The 18,419-nt window shown below is 42.6% G+C and overlaps 1 protein-coding gene across 2 annotated transcripts in view; it reads left to right on the top strand.

The window, feature by feature from the left end:
• The window catches only part of FLT1 (fms related receptor tyrosine kinase 1), a 177,526-nt gene extending 160,694 nt beyond the window's left edge, over window positions 1–16,832 (top strand). The window contains exons 26-30 of one of the 2 annotated variants that reach the window (XM_041764815.1): window positions 5,673–5,778; window positions 6,020–6,162; window positions 8,547–8,631; window positions 10,523–10,617; window positions 13,760–16,832. In XM_041764815.1, the coding sequence (XP_041620749.1) occupies window positions 5,673–5,778; window positions 6,020–6,162; window positions 8,547–8,631; window positions 10,523–10,617; window positions 13,760–13,958 (628 nt within the window). In that variant the 3' untranslated portion in view covers window positions 13,959–16,832. The remainder of the gene's footprint in view (window positions 1–5,672; window positions 5,779–6,019; window positions 6,163–8,546; window positions 8,632–10,522; window positions 10,618–13,759) is intronic. The other variant, XM_041764814.1, reaches the window with a different exon arrangement.
• The last annotated feature ends 1,587 nt before the right edge of the window (window positions 16,833–18,419 follow it).

Here is an 18,419-nt window from a genome sequence, read left to right as displayed (position 1 = left end):
GACTCTAGGCTCTGTGTGAAGGCTCTCTCCATTGTGCAAATGCTTGCTGGCCTCCCTCGGATACTCTTTGTTCCTGAAGCTTTATGGATGTTTTGCACTTTGAGGCCTAAGCAGGAATGTGATGACACTTGCAGTTTTGTTGAGCTGCTGACAAGGACTAGGCCTCCCCAAGGCGGCACCACCTTTCCTGAACTGGCGGGCGGCCCTCCCTGTCCTACCCACACAATGGGGTCTTGTCAGAAGCCCTAGGCTTGCCTCTGGGCAGGAGTCAGAGGGAATGAAGGAAGTGTGGGCTTGGCCAAAGTGCAAGGTTGCTGTCTCTTTCCTTCGTCATCTGAGGACAAGACCAGAATGAGGATGGGAGAGAGACTTAGGCCCATGAAGGCAGCACTGGGGACTAGTGTGAGTATAGAAAGGAGCTAGGGGGACCTGTTATTGTCAGGCTTGCATGGTCTCACCAGGAAAGTCCAGAGACCTTGAGGCAGGGCTCTTTTCTGAGAGCTGGGAACGGAGCTAGATTAGTCCTCAGGATGTGACAGTTGGGCTGTGGAGTGTGGAAAGTATTGAAAATTCTTTATTGCTTGCCTCTTTTTGCTTGGTGGAATGGGGCAGCCTCCAGGAGATCTGGTGTAAAATGAGATCACTTTGCACTTCACCATTTTCTAAGTACAGTTTCATCTAAAGCTCCCAGAAACCTTGAGGGGCAGACAGGCAGATGCTATCATTTGAATTTAATGAGTAATGAAACTAATCCTCTCACAAGTGAAGTGATTTGTCCACTGTCAACTAAATAGTAGCATAGGGAACATTTAGAAGCCTTTTGGATTGATTTCCCTAGATCATAGGACTATTAAATTAGAAATACATCCCACATTCCTTAGAAAAAGTTTCTCTAATATGTCCGCTTGTGCTTTGAATATTTCTTCCACTTCTTCACATAATCTGACAATCACAAAACTAGTTCTCAAATACTAGCCATAATAATTGCAATCATTATTAAGTAACATTTAATATTTATTAATGAAACAGTTATTTAGTGCTTCAGTGCCAGGCATGGTTTTAAGTGTCTTTTGATATATATTAACTTATCTAATGCTCATAATTGTACCTACTTTATAGAGTTATTAACTCCATTTTATAGGTGAGAAAATCAAGGCACAGAACCTCTAAGTGATCTGCCACATTGCAAATAAGTTGGTCTGAGCCCAGAGTCCACAGCACCAGGCTACATGCCTACAGGGTCTGTTCTAATACCTACTCAGGCTCTGGTCCCAAATGACTCTAAAAGTTGCAAAGTCCTATCAGCTTTGGACTGAAAACTCCCTTGGACTTTATCAAAGCTTCAAGTCTTCCCATTAACCACTCCCAGGAAACACTTGCATCCCACAGAGGGAGAAGCTGTAGACAGAAGGATGGTTCCTCAATGCTGGGGAGTTCTAGAAGCTATGAAAAGCAGTAGCTTTGTGAAGTGTTTGTTCAGAAGGCTAGAATTCAAACCTTCAGCCATTCTCAGGCGTTTGAGGGCTGATAGAGTAATCTCCTTCTTGTTGGCTCCAACAGCGGGAAGGCCTGGGTGGAGGACAAAGTGCAGCTCTCAAAACTGGCCTCTGTGACCTGAACTTGGCCTAACGTGGCGTGCACTTGGGGGCTTGAGTGATAGCTTGAAAAGGAAACCCTTCCCACAGCTGGTTTCAAGAAGGTCTGTTGGGGTGGGTGCAGCTGGTGTCTCTTTACTGTATTAAACCTGTTTACTTAGTGATATAAACTGTTCAACCCTGAGTGGCTGGTTCCTCGCCCAGAGCCTGTTTAATCAGATGTCTTCCAATAAGGAAATAAGCAATGAATGTTTTGATTTTTTTTTCTTTTCCTTTGGTGTTTGCTGAGATGTTTTGCATTGGATTTTAGGCAAGAGGAATGGAAACTAGAAATCAGAAACCAAGAATCAAAATAAAAACAGCAAGGAGTTGTAGGTGGTCCCTTTTGCTAGTTTGGACAGGGAGAAGACAGGGCAAGTCCTGCTTGCAGCAGCTTTTAGCTCAGCAGTGAAAGGGTGCTGGCTGCAGGACTGTGTCCTCCCTATTTGCAGGACCATCCCCCTTTTTTGTTTGGTTCAAGCCTTTCTTGCTTTGGCTACCTTTTATATATTATCTGTGTATACATTCAATGTCCTTCCAACAGCCTCCAAGACTGTTCATTGCTAGAACTGCCTTGGATGGTTCGGCTTCAGTGTGGTAAGGTGGAAACAGGCCAGCCTTCATCACATCACAGCCAGTGCATCTGGGGTGTGGGATCTTGGGCTTTGTCTGGTGATCTCCTAACTCCTTGGTAAATGTTTTTGCGCCAATCTCAAAAAATTAGTAAAACATGTAAACAAAGTGAGATCCACATAGGATTGTGCAGACTGTTTTTTAAAAAAGAGATTTTAGGGATCCCTGGGTGGCACAGCGGTTTGGCGCCTGCCTTTGGCCCAGGGCACGATCCTGGAGACCCAGGATCGAATCCCACGTCAGGCTCCCGGTGCATGGAGCCTGCTTCTCCCTCTGCCTGTGTCTCTGCCTCTCTCTCGCTCTCTGTGTGACTATCATAAATAAATAAAAATTAAAAAAAAAATAAATTAAAAAAAAATAAAAAAGAGATTTTATTGATTTGATAGAGAGTGCAAGCACCAGCAGGGGGAGCTGCAGGCAGAGGGAGAAGGAGAAGCAGACTCCTCACTGAGCAGGGAGCCCAGTCCCAGGACCCTGAGATCATGACCTAAGCTGAAGGCCGACGCTTAACTGACTGAGCCACCCAGGTACCCCTGTGCAGACTGTCTTATGTTACTTCAGACCTCTGGCCACTAACAGTTTGCCTGAATGGAGCAAGTGCCTTGAGGCCTCACTCTGAGGCTGGTTGTCTGGGACAGTAGGGACCATGGGCACTGCAGCTCCTCTCCTAGGTCTCCTAGACAGTGGGGACAATGGCCCAGAGTTGGAAAACATGTGTTCCCCTCCTCACTCCCAGTCTCCTGTGTGTCTGCAAATTGAGCCTCAGTAGAGTAGTCCTTGACATGTCCTTCAGAGCTCTTGGGACCTATTGAGCCCCACCGCACCCCCTGGGGGTTAGGCAAAATAGGTACCATAGATGAAAGATATGGGTGGCAGGGAACCAGAATCATCTTCTGAGAAGAGCTTGACCCATCAGTTGGTCAAAGTTGGGAGAATCTGCGATTCAGACAAGTGATCTTTATGATCCCTTAATCAAAGACTTAGGTTATGTGCTCACTGGGTATTCAGAAAGCAGAACCTCAACTCAACCATCCGACTATATGAGGAGCTTGCATTCGAACACCACTACCCATGGAGGGTATCTGAAGACCACATGGTGCCACCACTCTCCTGGGGACCTGAGGAGAAACACACAGTAGACCACAGTGTCTTGCCTCTCAAAATTGTTTTTCCTGAGTGGTGCTTTTGCTCTTAAGGCATTGGCCAACATTAAAAGACAAGGTACAAGACAGTCCCATGAAGTCATTATTTCCTAGATGGAAATTACACTGTTGAGAGGCGTCTAGGACAGCTTCCTTTCAGATTTCAGTTCTAGGAATAGCCATACTTCTTCCAAGTAACTGGTCTGTTTTTAACTTTTGGCTTATGTGCACCACATAATTGATTATTCCTTCTTTTCACCAGCTGCCTGGAAGCTTGGAGCATTGCCTCTATCCAACTATTCAGAGTCAAGATATACATTTTGCAGATTAGCTTTGCCTAGGCTTTTGCCTTTCTTATTTTTCCTTTCTTGCGATATTCTTTTCTCTTTTCTTAACCTTCCTATATTCCTTTGTTAGACATTTCCCCTGTACTTTGAGGCAAAATAGGGATAGCCTTAAGAGACACTGGAGCAGCTGGTGCAGATTGAAAGCACATGTCTAAGAAGTGGCGGTGTGTGTGGGGGGGTGCGGTTCTCAGGCTTTTCCTCGGAACACCCAGGTCCAGCACTACAAGTAATGTCTGCAATATGGCTTAAGAATTCATGCAAGGAGCCTTGCTAGCTCTTCCCAGAGACCAGTCTGACTTCCTTATCAAATACTTACATGGCAGGCCCTCAGCTAGGTGAGGGGTGTGGAGATGTGGTCCCCACCAACATAGTGCTCCCAGCCAGGTTCTGATCCAGATCCAAATTCTGAGGCCACTCAGATTTTGATCCAACTTGGTCAGAGTCTTCTCTAGTCCAGATGGTTTTCTGAGATAAGAGATATTTACAGTAAACATCTCTTGAGGAGAGGAAAGAACCAAAAGAGAGTAAATTATAAGCCAGTGCGTGTAAAGACCTCTGGCATGTGTTCTACAAGGAGGATGTGCAGGCAGGGACCTATATTCCCTCGGGCATGACCAAGAAAAGAGCCCAATATCTTTCCATCTCAAAGGTCAGAGGAGAAGAATTGACAAGGAACCCTGTTGACATTTAAATCCCAGGACCCAGGATGCCTGGGTGGCTCAGGGGATGAGTGTCTGCCTTTGGCTCAGGGCATGATTGCAGAATCCCGGGATCGAGTCCCAACTGGGCTTCCGGCATGGAGCCTGCTTCTCCCTCTGCCTACGTCTCTGTCTTTCTGTGTCTCTCATGAATAAATACAATCTTTTAAAATTGATCAATCAATTCCAGGGCACAATCTGGCTTCTGTAATATTAAATGTTTTCATATCCAGAAACTCAGTCTGTACCTAGTGACTTGAGAGGTGTGGGAGGCCAGTTTGTAATGGCTGCTTTGAAATGCTGGGGTTGGGACGCCTGGGTGGCTCAGTGGTTGAGTGTCTGCCTTTGGCTCAGTGCATGATCCTGAGGTCCTGGGATGGAGTCCCACATTGGGCTTCCTGCAGGGAGCCTGCTTCTCCCTTTGCCTCTGTCTCTGCCTCTCTCTGTGTGTCTCTCATGAATGGATAAAGTCTTTTAAAAATTAAAATTAAAGTTAAAGAAAAAAGAAATGCTGGGGTTAACAGGAAGAGAGGGGATCAGCCACATGCAAGAAACCTGCACACAACCCACAGAACTACCCATACTCTACACAAACTTTCACATTTTGGAAGTGACTTGAGTCCTGTACACAGGGCCTTCTCTGGTTTCCACTGCTGAGCTCAATAATGTAACTGTGAGGCAGCCCTGGACATACCATATACTTATTGAAAAGCCTGAGTCAATCTTTTTTTGATAGCCTGAGAATATAATAAGTACTATAAACGATTCACCCATGGATATTTGTGTCCTTTAAGGATAATTTGCACCTTTAAGGACATTGCCCTGCTTTTTACAGTGAGAGGAGGAGCTTTATACTGCAAGTCAACAGTGGTGCTTCTTTTTCCAGTAGCTCTGCTTTATTCAAGAAGGGCTCATGACTTCCTATCTGCAGAAACCACAAGCACCCCAAAGAATTTGGGAGGTGACGGGCTTCAGAGGGTTGGTTTATTAATCTGCCTTTGTAGAAATGTTTTCCACTACCAGCAGGACCTGGCCCAGATAGCCTTGTGTGTGTGGGTGCTGCATGCCCAAATCCAAAAACGAAGGCAAATATCATATACTACAAGAAGCATAACCTTTATCTATAGGACAACACCCATCACTTTGCTGATGAATGTAGGGCAATTTACATAATTACCACTGTTCTTCAGCTATTTCTGTTGTGCTTTCACCCAACAGCTATCAGATCATGTTGGACTGCTGGCACAAAGACCCTAAAGAAAGGCCACGATTTGCAGAACTTGTGGAAAAACTAGGTGATTTGCTTCAAGCAAATGTACAACAGGTAAAGCTAAATTTATCTAAAATATCCGAAGACCCAAATGCCTTTGAATGTTAGTCAAGGGGGTGTTATTTTTAAGAGCTATTAAAAGCAGAAATTAGCAGTTAAATGTGTGTGTATGCAAAATTATCTTCCCAAAACACAACAAAAGTTGTGGAAATGACACAGTTGAAGCTGACATGTTTCACAGATGTAGATGGATATAGAAATTTGTACAATTAGAGCTCTATCTTTGGTATTTTAGGATGGAAAAGACTATATCCCACTAAATGCCATACTGACAGGAAATAGTGGATTTACATACTCATCTCCTGCCTTCTCTGATGACTTCTTCAAGGAAGATATCTCAGCTCCAAAGTTTAATTCAGGAAGTTCTGATAATGTCAGGTAAGAGTCCTTTCTTTCTCTAGCCTGTACTATAAAATTTTCAAACATTAAAAAGTCCACCTCCTAAATTCAACCATAGCTAACATTTTGCCCTATTTTGTCTCTATGCATACATTCTGTGTGCATGTGGTTTTTTTTTTCCCATTTGCTGAACCAATTGGAACAGAGCATAAGGCATTATAACATTCTACCCCTAAATCTTGTAAGGTTATTTGTGTTACCACATCAAAATTATCACACCAAAGAAATGATAGTTCCTTAATATTATTAAATATTCACATTTCCGTAAGTTTCCCAAACATCATTTATGCCTTAAAAAACAAAAGGCAAAAACAGGATCTAATCAAGCATAATGCATTGCATTTTAATTTTATTTTAGGATAATCCTACATCTTTTTTCCCCAATAACTTTTTTTCATAAGACTTTAGATAAAACAAACTTTTTTTTTTCTTATTTGGCACACTAACATATCTCTCCTTGCTACAGAAGTTGGAGAAGGGATAAGGGAAGAAATATTGATTGCTGGGTGGGAATCAGCTCTTCAGTACTCATAGTTACACATGTATCACACATATTCAGCACTAACAGTTATACATGTATCAACATGTCCAACATGTCGTTACTAGCGGTTATACATACATCCCACATCAGCACTAACAGTTGCATATGGTGTTCATCACTGCTAATGGTTGCAAGTATGTCATACACATTAAAGGTTACAAAGATATGTGCTGTTCTGGCACTGTGCTAGGCTCTTTGTATATATCAATTCCTTTAATGCTCAAAACAATACTATACAGTAGATATTATTCCTGTTACACAAATGGGGACAGTGAGTCTCCATAGAAGATAGCCTGCCAAAATTGTGTGTCTAGAAAATAGCAGATTGCAGTTTGATACTCCTTCCCTGTTCCCATGCTGTTAGAATTATTTTTAGGAAATTTAGACTGTCCTGTGGGCCTTCTAGCATCTTTATCTGCAGTAGGCACAACCGTAGAGCTTTGACCTCAGTTCAGCCAAACTTGGCAGGTGACCAGGGGAGGCATGGCTAATGATTGGACCAGTCTGAAAAGACTGACAAGCATCTATGAGAAGCCCAGGAGTCCAGTGGCCAGCCCACATTTGTGGTAATGGGTTATAAGTCAGTGGCACTGCTCATACTTCACAACCAGCCCAACTGATGAATCATCCTTTTTTTAAGGTAAAAAAACTAGCTGGGATTGAACACATTAGCCATATCTGATTATATCAAAGATATCATCACTAACAGTTGTACATGTATCAACATGTCATGAGTCAACCTTTTTTTTCTAAGATAAGAACTCTAGTTGGGATTCACCCACTTGGATGAACCTTTTTTTTTTTTTTTTAAAACGATATGTATTTATTCATGAGAGAGACGCAGAGAGAGGCAGAGACAGGCAGAAAGGAGAAGCAGGCTCCTCTCAGGGAGCCCGATGCAATACTCAATTCCAGACACTGAGCCAAAGACACACGCTCAACCGCTGAGCCACCCAGGAGTCCCATGAATTACCCTTAAAGAAAAAAAAAAAGATTTCTTTTTAAAGATAAGAAGTCACCCATCAAATCACCTTTTTATTCCCCCCAAGATAAGAAAACTAATTGGGATTGAACACATTAGCAATATCTGACTGTATCAGAGAAGGGGGAGGGAAGTTGTCAGTTATTTGGGCCTTTCCAGAATGCTGCTTAGCCTTAGGCCAATAAGGAGCTTATCTAAGAAACTGGGCCTTGCAGATGGTGATAGGGTTTCAGACTAAGAAACTCAGTCAGTAGGTGAACTTGCCTTAGGAGGAAAACCATATAGTGGAAATCTCTGTTACCCTTCCTAATAGATCATCAACAAAAGGTCAGTAGGTAGTTAATTCTACAGAAAACATAAAAATACCACCCATTTCTCCCAATCTGGAATCCCAGAACAGAATATACAGGCCTAGCTATTAAATCAGCTCTGAGACCTGGTGAGGTCATTTCCTTGGTCTCCTTTGAAGTAGGCAGCTATTATCAAGTCATATCCCTTCTCTGGGCATCATTTCTCTATTTTGTAATGTAGGGTGTTTAGGCCACGTGATAATTCAGGTTTCTTCTAGGCCTGACATTTCTCCAATTCCACAAAGGACTAGAAGCCCAACCACTAAGTAGTTTCTCAAGGGTCCTTTCTGGGTTTTTGCTTGAAACTATGCAGTGTGGATTGACAACCATGGGAGAAGTGGCCACTGCTGTCAGGATTCTTTCAGCCTCAGGAGTCAAGGATTCTTTCTGGTACTTTGGTTCACCTTGGATCAGATACAGTACCCATATAGTTTCCTGACTAATAAAAGCTGGCTGCACTTACCTGTCTTGGTTATTCTTTCTTCATCAGATATGTAAATGCTTTCAATTTCATGAGCCTGGAGAGAATCAAAACCTTTGAAGAACTTTCACCAAACACCACCTCTATTTTTGATGTAAGTAATGGAATTAACCTACTCAATGCACCTTGGCAGGACCCTTTGCCAGGCTCTATCCCTATACAAACTCCCGTATTCTGGTGGCTCTCAGTCAATGGGGATCAGTAATGATTAGTGACTGAAATGACAATTCCGGGAGACCTGACAACAAGGCTTAGCTATACAGAGCTAATTTGAAAGCAGGTAGTTCTGTAGTTTGAGAATGACCTAGGAATGCTCTCCAGGGTCCAAGTCTTCACCTGATCATAGTTTAGTCCCTTAGGAAACTTCATTGGGTTTCTTGGCTTCTTGTCTATCAATGATGGAATCCTGCTTTCAGATTAATGGAGGAATTCAAAACTGTGGGTGGCTGGGTCTTCATGATGCAACAGAAAGCTCTCCCTTAAGAGTAGTCTTGAAGTCCCGAGAGAAGTCTACCCAGGCCTTATGCTCCTTCCCACTAAGGTTCTATAGGCTGAATGGCCATGGTCCTACAGCCACACCAGAAGAAATCCAGTACAGCCTGGCAAACACAAGGCCTTACCCAATTTGTCTCTTTGAAGCTCTAGGACAGGAGGTTGAGAAAGTAATGGGAGGAGAGGGAGGGCTGGGCAAGAATGCCCTTCCAGCATCAAGACCCTTACACTCAAACTGATCTCCAGGTAAGCACCGTTGTCACTAAGCAGGCTAGAAATGCCAAATCTCAAGACCCATTCATTATCAGTGAGTTACATTTTGCCCTGTCACAAGGTCCCCAGGGGATTGATGTGCATGGTCAACTTTGAGGACACTGGTAATGCCCATGTCCCATAAAAGGGCTGTAAAACCAACCACAGTGTGAAGCTGATGATCACAAACACGGTGACCTTGAGACCCAGCACAGTCATCTTTAAAAGAGCCCCAAAGCGTTTCAAACCCACTAAAGAGGATAAGATGATTGAAACGTTAAAAACATTACAAATAACCCACAGAACACAAAAGTAAAGTAGCTGAATTTTTTTCTGCTCAGGAAGTTGGTTTTAAGTCCTAGGAAATGATACTGGGCAAAACATGGAAGATTGCTATCCACCAACCCTCCCCAGGCTGATACAGTGGTAAGCTTCTTTGCTTGCTTAGGCTTGTTTACTGATGAGTAAGGACATGAAAACAGCCCAGTGATGCAAAGGGTGGAGGAACAAAGTGTGGAGTCCACACATACTGGGAATGTTCTATCAACAGAGGAAGGAGGAGCCTGCATAAAATTCCATGCTAAAGCTGAAGCAATGAGAAAATGAAATTGCTGCAAAACATTACTATGGGGCCTGAAAATTCCAAAGGATCCACAACAACAGAAATTAAACCAAGTCTTTAGAATTTATCAGAATTCTTGCATCTTTTGTATGGCCACCAAATAACAGCATACTTACAGACAACAGTCGTCTGCCAACATTAGTTTTAGTATATGTATGCAATAATGGACATAAAAGTGTACTATAAAAAATGCTCACCCATTATCTATAGTTTCCCCCCCTCCGTTTTCTTTTTTTTTTATTCATGAGACAGACAGAGAGACAGAGACAGAGACATAGGCATAGGGAAAACCAGGCTTGCTGCAAGGAGCCCAATGCGGAACTCGATCCCAGGACCCCGGGATCACGACCTGAGCCCCCCCAGGCACCTCTCCCCTTTTGTGTAAATGTATATTCTTTACCTTCAGGAAGAAGAACCTCAAAGTCACAGGGAATAATAGGCATTTCTTGCAACTTATAAAATTTAGATTTGCCAATACAGAGAACATGCTTTGTCTCAATAGGCAGGTGAGGACAGAGTTTGGGATGACTTCATATGTCCATCCCAGGATTATCCCCCAGATTCGTGGACCCCTGTCGGTCAGGCAAGAAGTGTAACCTTTTTCCTTCCTCCCCATCAGGACTACCAGGTGGACAGTAGCACTCTGCTGGCTTCCCCCTTGCTGAAGCGCTTCACCTGGGCTGAGAGCAAACCCAAGGCCTCCCTGAAAATTGAGTAAGGAATCTGGGGGTCTTTTCTATGATCAGTTGATGGGGGTGTGTGATGAAGGACACTAGGCTAAACTCAATGGGGGATATCTGAGAGCTACTTGCCCTTCTGAACTACTATGCTCAGGCATTGCAGAAGACCACTTTTTTTTTTTTTTTTCCTTAGGAGGGTATAAAATCAAAGATATGAGCACCAAGTGCTGAGCAGGAAGCTTGGGATTTGAGAAGTAAAAACAGGCAGAAAACTGCAGCAGGGACAGGCAGTCCAAACACATGAAGTACAGTGCCTCAGCTGGAAGGAGGCTGACGTGCCCAACTGTGAACAGATGGAGACATGCTTATGGGGGCAGGGAGGGAAGCTGGCCCATGATTATACTCTGGGCTGGCAGTGTTTGTACAGGAAGCAGTTGTCACAGTCCTGTTTTCTAGTCCTAAGATCTGCCATCCTGAGAAGCCAACCCTTCCAAATGAAGGCCTGTTTCCTGTTGGAAGCACTCCTCCCTCCCTACGGTAGCCACCAGCAAGTGCTGTTGGAATTAGGCTCCAGCTTTTTGCTCCACTGGCCCTGCTATCACCTTAGCTCCTCTGAGCTAGTCTCTACCTAGGAATCATGCTGGCCAGGCGAAGGCTGGGCCTGTCTATTGGGCATTCCTACCTTTCCTGATTCAAATGCTGCCCCTGTCTCACCCAAAGGCAGAATGTGATCTTCTTTCATCTAAATCAGAGGTCAGCAGACTTTTTATTAGTCACACAGAAAACAACGAAGCAACTTTGCCATTGTAGGATAAAAGCAGCCATCACCAATATATAAACAAGAAGGTGTGGCTGTGTTCCAATAAACTTTATTTACAGAAACAGCTGGCCATGGTCAATGAGCACATGAAATGATACTTAAGGTCATTAGTCGTCAGGGAAATGCATATCAAAACCAGGACGAGACACCACTTCACACCCACCAAGGATGGCTAGAACCAAAAATACTGATGAGGATGTGGAGAAATCATAAGCTCTTGGTGTTGCTGTGGCAATGTAAGATGGTGCAGCCACTTTGGGAAACAGAATAGCAGGTCTTCAGAAGGTTAAATAGCATTACTCCATGACCCAGCAATGCTACTCCCTCAGTACATACCCAATAGAACAAAAACTTATGTTCACACCAAAGTTTATTCCCAAATGTTCATAGCAGCATCATTAATAACCCAAAGTAAAACCAAGCCAAATGTCCTTCCATTGATGAGCAGATAGAATGCAGTATTACCCATACAATCAAGCGTTTGCTAATAAAAAAGTACAAAGTTCTGACACATTACAATATGGATAAACATTGAAAACATTTTTAAGTGAACAAAGCCAGTCACAACAGACTACATAGCATAAATGATTCCCTTTATATTAAATGCCAGGAATAGGCCAATCTATAGAAACAAAGTAGATCAGTGGTTGTCTAGGGCTGGTGGTGGGAAGTGTGGGGAAGAGTGACTGGCTAGCTATGCTAATGGGTATTGGTTCTGGGGGGTGATGAAAATGTTCTAAAATCAATTATGTTGATGGTTGTGCCATCTGTGAATATAAAGACCATTCAACTGGACACTTTCAACAGGTGAACTATATTTCAATAAACCTGTTTCAAACCAAACAAACAAAAAAAAAACCCAACCAAGCAGGTGGTCAGCCCACAGGCTGTAGTTTGCTGACCTTGATTCAAGTCAAAAGATGGCCCCAAACACCTCTAAGTGACACAGCATAGTTTAACAACCACAAGTAAATCCAAAGGTGAGAACATTACCAGGCAAACATCTTCATACTTGATTGCTTTTAACATGAGCACCGTGATGGCACCAGAGCAGAGTCCCCTCATAGGGTAGCAGATTAGGGGACCCTCACAAAGAACAAGTGTCTAAGCGAGGAAAGAAAGGCTACCGACAACCTTTTGTTTCCTATTTTGGAATACTTATCTAGATCTCTGTGAAAGAAAACCATAATTGCACCCTCTACACTGAGATTAAAAATACAGCAAGTGCTTGATGTTGTTAATCCAGAACCCAATGAAATAATGTGGTGGCACTTTATTGTGGCCACATTAATGTGTGGGTTTTCTTGTTCTCAACAACAACATTAATGTGTGGGTTTTCTTGTTCTCATCCCAGCTATTAATAAACAAATACAAACGGACAAGAGAAGCTTTTCTTTCTTGTGTATCTGTTTCAGGCTGGATGGGACACACAGAACCGGAAGCAAGCTTCTTCTCCTGTGAGCCTTGCTTAGTAGTGACCATCCCATAACCTAAATTTTCTAGGACACAAACATGACAGAGAGACAACGGTACTAACCTGTTTGTCTGAAGCTCTATTCATTTCTCGAGGCTGTTGTAACACATTACCACAAATTTGGTGGCTTAAACCAAGAGAAGTGTATTCTCTTGCAGTTCTAGAGGCCAGAAGTCTGAAATCAAGGTGTTGGCAGGGCCAAGATTCCTCTGGCGGCTCTGAGGAGAATCCATTCCTCCCCTCCTCTGGCCCCTGATGTCTCTCAGCATCCCTTGGCTTGTGGCCATTTCTCCCTACTCTACCTCCAACCACTACCTTCTGCGTGTGGCTGTGACGCTCGATCTGCATCTCATAAGGATGCATGTGTTTGTATTTAAGGTCTACCTGGGTAACTCAGGCTCAGTTCCTCCTCTGAAGATCCTTAGCTTAATCACCTGTCTTGCCACATGAGGTAATATTCAGTCTGTAGAACACAAAGTGCTCTTCACAGGTTCCAGGGATTTGAGATCAATTTATTTTGGAGGCAGGAGCATTGTTCAGCCTACCACAGAAGCTGGCTGGCCCAAGTGCAGGGGAGGGCCATACCGGCCTGGGAGTTATTCTCGACCTGGGATTATGGATCTGCAGTTCTCTCTTCACACAATCCACCCCCCAGCCAGAGGAAGGCATCTGTCTGCCTGGTGCCACCAAGCTGGTAGTAGAGAAGCAGTGTGCAGCTCTAGAACAAAGAGACTCTGATCGGAGGTTAAGATGGGATTCAATAACCATGAACTCTAGAACAGTTATGAGCAAATGACCTGACGGAAAAGAGTGGAGGTTAGTGTTTGTTTTCAAGACATCAATTTTGTATATTTGATTTTTTCTTTTCTTTTCTTTCTTTAGCTTGCGAGTAACCAGTAAAAGTAAGGAGTCGGGGCTTTCTGACCTCACAGGGCCTTTCTGCCATTCCAGGTGTGGGCACATCAACAGAGGCAGGCGCAGATTTACATATGACAACTCAGAGCTGGAAAAGAAGATTTCGTGCTGCTCGCCTCCCCCAGACTACAACTCGGTGGTCTTATACTCCACCCCGCCTGTCTAAAGTTTGACACGTCGCCTTATTTCTAGAACCACACAAGTATTTATGCTCCCTGAAAACTAGCTTTTGCCAGTATGACACATATATAAATTTACACCTTTACCTTTCCACAGGAGCAAGCTGACTTTTGTGATTTTTAATAGTGCTTTTTTTTTTTCTCTTTTTGACTAACAAGAAAGTAACCCCAGATAGAGTAATAGTGAGAAGTGAAAAACACCACTAGTAAATCTTCACATTATTCAGTGTGTTAGAGAAACCCTTTCTAAGCCCAATGACTTACCTGCTCCTACCCCGAGACCACAGGGCATTTGATGATTCAGGAGGTGCATTGATCATGCAATGCAGTATGGATTCCACAGGGTCAGCCACCGGCACCCTGGAACCGGGAGACGAGTCCTAAGCTGACCTACATGATGTCTCTGGGGTCCTCTAGCAGATGTGATGGCAAAGAGGAGAAGGAAAGAAGGGAGAAAGAAAGAAGAGATCAAACAGGACAAATAATTTTTGTGCTGTCCCATATGGGAAGGGAGTAGGAGAGGGCTGTCAGCCATGACACTGCTGTGGCTTCCAAACCCTGACCGAACCTGGTCCACATGGAGAACCCAGCCAGGGAGCAGACAGGACAGAAGGATGAGGGGACATTTCCGGACTCCAGCAGGCAATAAAAGGACAAACACATTTTTTTGGAACTATGAAACAAATTGTAAAATGTTAGCTATGGGACTGGACCTATGCCCATTCCCATTTATGGCACATTTTGAAATTTTTAGCATGGAGCTTCGTGCTCAAATCTGAGCTGAGACTGCAGGCCCCTCTAGCAAGACACACTGCAAACTCACCCTGAGCTAAGTTGGCTCCATGGCATGATGGCCTCACACTCAGCTGACTGCTCAGAGCAACCTGATTAGAATGAGTTTGGTTTGTTAGGGTTACTTGTCGGGCTTTAAGCCACATTTCCAAAAATATTGTCAGATTCTATTTTGAGTCTTAAAATATATAACCAAGACACTTCAATTTTTTTACATTAACCTATTTTATATAGTTAGTTATAAAAGGAAGCCAAGGAGGATGAAAATGAGTCTTGTGGAGGGTTTCCTCTATACCAAAACCAGAATAGATGGAGCAAAAACAGGATGAACAGAGTGAAAACCCCATCTCGATACCAACCAAACCAACTCACTGAAACAGTTGGGACCCAAAGGACAGGAAGTCAATCATGTTTCCTTTTTAATGGGGATTCTACTATCTCACCCTAGTCCACTGGAAAGATGGGGAAGAGCATTAACCAATGTTTATTAAGCACTTTATGCTCCTTGAGAAAAAAAGGTGATATGTAATTTATGCAAGATACTTTCAGAATTGGGACTCAGGATATTAGTTAATGAGCCATCAATAGGAGAAAAGCCTCTTTTCATCTACTTTGGACCTTGTCTTGGGTCTGAGAATGATGGAAATAGGGAGACAGGGTACAAAAGGGTGCCTACTCTTCAGGGTTTAAAGACCCTGGATCTCTCAATTGGCTCTGTTTGATGCTATGTGTTTAGGATGTATGCACCTTTTAAAGCCAGTCAAGGCTGGACAGGCAACAGTGAATTGCTGCTTCTGGTTATAGAGAAGAGTACACTTCCCTTTATGCAAGTAACTTATCTCTAGAACCTGAAATATAATAGAAGAATCTTTGCTTCCTACTCTGTGTATCACATTCTTGTTCAAGATTCTTAGTATAAAAAGATGGGACAGTTAGCAACACCCTAAGTGAGGTACCGGATGCTCCAGTGGTGGCTCTGCTGGAGAAGCCTCTGGCCAGCAGAGAAGTGAGGCAGGCCTCCCCACCAAGAGCCCAGCGCAAACAAAATCAGGCCAGGGGCTAGAAGAGGGGATGAGCTTTGTTCTTCTTCCTTGCATGCACAAAAGCACCTGTGATAGCTGGCAACAGTATCAGTCAGGTAACCAGAGGAGGTTCAACAGGGACAATTTAAAAAGACTTTAATTAGTTATTTTGTTTTTTCCAAATCAGAAAAGGATCCAGCAATTAGTGAAAATGAACACCTTAACTCTACATACAGTATCTCAATTTCAATAATCTAATTCTTTATTCAGGGACCTCAGTAATACTGTCTCCCTCCCCCCCAAAAAATGTATTAGAACTATGTTAATTTGGCTGCTTCAAAGACTCAGGTTGAGCCTATACAAGCCCATCCATCAAAAATGGTCCCATCTAGAGTCTTAGCACAGAAAAAAAGAATGGAAGCTTGCAATAATGAATCTAGTTGTGACATGCTTGCCAGAATGGTTCATTAACCAGCACTGGACATTAAAAAGCACTGAAAATTAAAACACTAATTAACTGATATTATTAGAACCATTTGTCACTTGTGATACAAATAGTTGGCACTAACAAGCAAGGCAGCATTTCCTTTCAGGATTTGGGAGAACCTGTATGTGTAACAGTGTGGGTGGAATGGGACTGAAACCTCATGCAAGTCTGTATCCAGTTAGTCTAAGAAATGATGCGTAGACCTTAGTTTTAGCCCATGGAAGAAATGTATCCAAATCCTGAAAAATGGGATGTAGATCTCCTAACCGTGCCTTGTTTCCCAGGCTGTAAGAATGTCAAACATGAAACAGATACTTGCCAGCCCCTTTTAGTGGGTGAAAGGAAGAGCGCATCTTTGACTGACAGTATATGTGTATATACGTGTGTGTGTTTTGTGCGTAACTATTTAAGGAAACTGGAAATTTAAAAAATTACTTTTATACATACCAAGAATATATGCTGCAGATATTAAGTAAGACTTAATTTTGTCCTACATCTCTAGTCACTATGAATGTATTTTGTATGCTATCTTCATATAATAAAATTAACTTCTAAAAACATCTACATATTTTCTCCAATTTGCTTATACAGGAATAAAGGGGGTCACAGGTTTCCTTGAGGGTGGACTCGTGTTCTGGGGGATCTCATTAAATACCAATTATGAAACACAGCACAAGAAGAATCAAACAAGGACTCTGAAAAGAGGGGCAAAGAGCTGTCTCTTAGGGCCACAAGATGGTTGCTCTCAACCATCGGTAAATGAAAACCAAAATCACGCAAGGCACATCACCCAGAAAATGAAACACTAAAATGAACACAATCACAGGCAAAATGTACAGACCGAGTGCAAGTGCTAGCTGCAAATGGAAGTGAACCTTGATTAAAAAAAGAGGCAAGTTTTCCCAAACACTAATATTCAGCTAAGAAACTATTACCTTAATTACAGGATATGTGTGTATTAGAGGTGGTATACAGGAAACCATACAAAATAATTAGACAAAAGCCTATAAGACACAAGGGCTTCCCTAAGAAAAGTACACCAGCCACATACTCTTCATTTTTGTTTTGGTGGATGACATCTTAAAAAGAGAAATAATTCAGATCATCACTAATAGAATAGGTGACCAGCACATTGTCTTGGAAAGTCACCTTCCCAAAAACATGAGGAAACTAGATTGGAGACATGTTGTAAGGGAAATCAGGCCTCCTTTCTTTGGGACAGGGGCAAGAAAAAGGAAAAATGACTCCTCTCGGTAAATTTGTGGTTAACTGAAGAGGGCACGAGGCATTTTATCTTCATGAATCTGAAATCCTTTTAAAAAAATGTTGGTGTTCATAGCATAAGAGTAAAGTCACTCATGAAGCACATGATTTGAAGAATGCTCGAAGAATGCTCGAGGAATTGGTGTCCCGTCATGGTTTAGAAATTTTCTCATGACTCTGGAAACTTATAGGACATTTGGGAATTGTTTCTTTCTTTCTTTCTTCTAGCAGGATGGCCCAGTAAGGCTTATTAGACTCCTCAATGTTAAACATATTACCAGACTTTTGGGTTTCACAGGCCAGTAAATTTTACAAAAATATCCTTGATCTAAACACATGGATGACTAGCTTTCTATTTTCTGAACTAAGGATATTTTAGGGGAGAAACAAAACAAAACAAAAACAACTAGAGGCCACAAATGTTCTTCTTAATCTGGGTGTGGTACATAGGTGTGTTTGTGGTAATTTATGGAGCTATATACTTATTTGCAAACGTGTGTGTACTATTCTTCAATAAAAGATTAAAAGAAAAAATCCATTTAATATCACTTTTCACAGAAGACCCATTTTAAAAAGAGTAAGGACTTAATCTCAGACAAAAATAGGTTAATCTCATGCATCAACAGCTAAGTGTTTTATAACTGGTATCCTAAGTTATACCCACATCAATGGGAAGATTGAAGTAATCAAGAGAACTTCAAAATCTCACCATCACATCTACTCACCTGCTAGCATCTATACTCACATACTCTGCTTTCTCTTCTGCATGGCCAATTCAAAACATGCTCTGATCCAGCTGGACTCCTTCCTATATGCAGGGACACAGCTCCGGAAATTCAGCATTTCCTCGTCACCCTCAATGTGTCCCTTTCTCACTAGATCAT

Source organism: Vulpes lagopus, chromosome 8 (assembly GCF_018345385.1).
Source record: "Vulpes lagopus strain Blue_001 chromosome 8, ASM1834538v1, whole genome shotgun sequence".
In the NCBI taxonomy this organism is placed as follows: Eukaryota; Metazoa; Chordata; class Mammalia; order Carnivora; family Canidae; genus Vulpes; species Vulpes lagopus.
This window is presented reverse-complemented; position numbering and strand designations above follow the sequence as displayed.